This window comes from Corvus brachyrhynchos, unplaced genomic scaffold (genome assembly GCF_000691975.1).
Source record: "Corvus brachyrhynchos isolate BGI_N302 unplaced genomic scaffold, ASM69197v1 scaffold365, whole genome shotgun sequence".
NCBI classification, from domain to species: domain Eukaryota; kingdom Metazoa; phylum Chordata; class Aves; order Passeriformes; family Corvidae; genus Corvus; species Corvus brachyrhynchos.
Window position 1 is genome coordinate 260,116 of NW_008239544.1, and position 3,785 is coordinate 263,900.

At 49.9% G+C, this 3,785-nt stretch overlaps 1 protein-coding gene across 1 annotated transcript in view; it reads right to left on the reverse strand.

Annotated features, from left to right (window-relative positions):
- The window catches only part of SLC7A5 (solute carrier family 7 member 5), a gene marked incomplete at its 5' end in the record, with an annotated part of 29,936 nt that overhangs the window by 21,376 nt on the left and 4,775 nt on the right, over positions 1-3,785 (reverse strand). Inside the window, one exon of the mRNA XM_017741324.1 lies at positions 970-999. Coding sequence (XP_017596813.1) covers positions 970-999 — 30 coding nt within the window. The remainder of the gene's footprint in view (positions 1-969; positions 1,000-3,785) is intronic.

The window sequence follows — 3,785 nt, forward strand, 5'->3', positions numbered from 1 at the left end:
ACCGCTCCATGAAAAACACGGCAAAGCTGCACAGCTCCACCATAAATCAGGGCAGTGATACAGAGATCAGGCTGTGCTGCCCTAATTCCTGCAGTGTTTTCCTAAGGCTCCAGCCCTGTCAGACAGCAGCCAGGCAGAGCTTTGGAGTGACCCATCAGGAATCATTCTAGGAACAAGGATTTCAGCATGACCTTGACGTGCCACGGCCGGGCTGAGCCAGCAGCCCCTCTCCAAAGCTTTACATAATTGGGATAATAAGTGTTAGAAAGCTGAAGGGATGGCAGATAGACGGGGGGGGGACTTTTCATAGAATCCCAGACTGGTTTGGGTTGGAAGGAACATGAAAGCTCATCTTGTTCCAGTCCCATGGGCAGGGACACCTTCCACTCTCCCAGGGTGCTCCAAGTCCATTCCAGCCTGGCCTTGGGCACTTCCAAGGATCCAGGGGCAGCCACAGCTGCTCTGGGCACCCTGTGCCAGGGCCTGCCCACCCTCACAATAACAAATGTTTCCCTTTGACTTACTCATCACTTACCACTCTGGCAGGAGAGATCCTGGATTTTGCTCTCCAGGTGCATCCCTTCATCCCTTCACCCCTCCGAGGACTGCTCCAGCCCAGCCTCATTTCAAGATTACCTCAAGCCACAAGGGAAGCCAGAGGCTTTCAGAGGGAAATCTGGCTTTCTAAAGACAACAGGCTTCAATATTTCCTCTGTCCTGCACTGGCTTCAGGCATCTCACTGAACCTGCTCCACTGGCACTCACCTGCACAGCCAGGGAATTCCCCATTCCTGACAGGAACAAGGACAAACATCAGTCCCAGGACTTTACCCCCCCCAATTCTCATTTTATGGCTGTATCCCTTTGAAGTTGCCTCCCAAGTTCCTTCCCAGACACCATTCCCAGATGACAACAGGAAAAAATGCCTGCGAAGCAGCCAGAGAAACGGCTCAATCCCACCTAGAACACATCCAAGACAAATGCATGGAACAACAGCTCCTGTGTGCTCAGGGGAAAGGCAGGATGGGGGAGAGCTGAGGCTCTGCCCAGAGCAAACAGTGGGAATGGAGCCAGGCACAGGAAAACCTGGGCCGGCCACTTCTGATGCAACAGCCTTGGCAGATTCCTGTCAGACAGGCAGGGCTGCAGCTTTCCCGGGATAACCGAGGGGAGATGGAGCAAAGCTCCAATCCCAGCCCCACATGGAACTGCCTGGGGGTGACAGGAGCTTGCTCAACCCAAGATCCTCAGCAGCTCTGCAGGTGAAATGATCCTGGAATGAGCACAGGAATTCCTGAAGTACTGGCGTGGCTGCATCGTGCTGCCTGTGGGGTCACACACACTTGCACAATGTCCCTTCTGTCCTTAATTTCACCTCCTGTAGGGTTCCCTGGGCCTGACCTGTGGGGCTGCCTGTGTAATTCCATGTACACCTCTGGAACAGGGATAAAGGTCTGGAAGTAGCTGCCTTTAGAGGACTAAACTCATTAACTTGCTCTGAATTCCCCAGAGATTCCTGTTTGTGGTATTACAGGACCCAGTGAAAATGCACGGCAGGTTGGGAAGTTGTGGAAAATAAAGGGAAAATGAAGGGAAATCCCCTCCATCAGCTTTCCTGCCAGGAAAACAAGGAATGTGAACTGTTCTACCATGCATAACTGTGTCTGTAACTCACATTTCCCAAGTGCCTGGCCCTTGCCACTGTAAGATGATGCTCTCCCATTTACCACCTGCCACTGGCTGATGTTGATTTTCCCTCACAATTACTCCCAGAATCCAGCTCCTTTCCCTTCCTCATCCCACAGAAAAGGCTGCTCCTTTCCCTCCCCATGAAGGGCAGGTGACAGACCAGCAGTTTTCTCTCCTACCAACCGTGCTGAAAGCAGGTTTCAGGCATAGACAGGACAAGCTGAGCCTGTGGGACCAAGGAACAAATCCCAGGGATGGCAGAGCACATGGAACAGGCACAGAACATCCCATGGCTTTTAGGGAATTGCCGCCTGAGCCCACCAGAGGTTGGAAAAGAGTTAATCCACATAGGACAAAGGAAAAATTAAGTTATACTGACTAGAGTGGGTTAAACCCATGGGAAAATCAATCCACCAAGGCAAGAAACCCATACCAGTTTTATATTCCAGTGGTTGGGATGCCACAGTGCCTCCCAAAAGTCTCAGGTGTTTCCAGCTGCACAGTCCAACATGAGACAGGCAAGGTCACAGGCAGAAAATGCATCAGGAATTTCAAGCTGACAGGTATTGATTGAAGACTTTGTGCCCTGCAAGGTGGGGAAGGGTAAAAGCAGAGGGAAAAACTTTGCAGATATTTCTGCAAGGACAAATCTCTGGAGAAACTTAACACCCAGGGCAATCAGTCAGGAAAGGCAGAGGCCTGGGGCACACGAGGCTGTTGGAAAGCACTTGGCCCCAGAACAAACGTGTCTATATTAAAATCTCCTTATAATAATCAACACAGCTGGCAACGCTTTCCAATTCCCTTTTTGTTCCTCTTCCCAAAACAGCAATCAGGGAATGGTGCACCAACAAAGAAGAAAGCAAAGGAGAAGGCAAACTGCCCTACCAAGGAGTTTAAAAAAAGGGATCATCTCCAAATCTACCCTGAGACCAGGAGCTCTGGATGTCCCAACAAACAACCCTGGACACCTTGAACAGGTCAAATCTGTACAACACCCCTATTCCCACGGTACCAACATCCCATAATGACAGTGGGACACTCTGACACAGGAAAACTCCAAAGAATTCCCCAGTGTTGGGCCAGGTGGCTCCTACCTAGAGGCAGGAGTTGCTATTTTGTCTCCTTAGGAAGAAGCTTGTGATTTCCTGCCAAGGTTTCCAGAGGACATGACACAGCAGTTCCACAAACAGGACATTTTACAACAGGAAGACAAACAAAATATAGAGAGAAAAGATATGGAAAAGCTCTTTCTCCCTATTTCTTCCATTCCCAGCAAATTACCCATCCCAAGCTAAACATCTCCTCCACGCTCACCTCACCTTCCCAACACTGAGCAGCACTTGCTGGTATTTTATGTGCACAGAATTCAGCTCTGCATCCTGGCTGGAAAAAGTGGCTTTCCCACCCTTTGGATTGGCCATCTCTGGACCTTGGGACTATGAGACTCTTGGAATACTCCAAACAAGCGATGCTGCTTTGAATGAGGCTGACCCTGGAGGGGTTTTCCACACAAACCTTCCCAATTTGTTCATGCCGGAGGAGAAAGGCTCTGAATGATCTCAGTGATAACATAAATCATCCAAACACAGGAACATTTAATGGGATAATTGTTGTGAGAGCCAGGAGAGGGGTGCTGGAATTGCAGTGGCTGCTCACTGTGTGTTTCAAGAGCCCTCCAAGCCCTCATTGATTTCTGGAGAGTCCTGCGAGTGTCAGAGCCTGTTTTCATTAATGCTGCTCTAATTAAACACAGATTAAAAAAGCAACCTCAGCCTTGCAGGCCTTGCCATCCAGCAGGGATTCCACAGACCCCTTCCTTCCACTCCACTCCAACAAGGGCAATTTGCTGATGGAGCTTTAGTCTCTTAATCCCCCCTTTCTGGAGGAGAAACAATAAATCTTCAAAGCTTCACACCCAGCTTGTCCCGACTGATGAATTAAAAGCAGCAATGCTGCAGCATGAACCCATCTCAGACAGACGGGCCCTGGGTGTGTTTTGGGGTTGCTTTTCACCAGTTAACACCTGATGAGGTGAAAATCCACCTCCTCTGCCCTGAACACACCTGGACAAAGAGCTGAGCCTGACAAGCTTG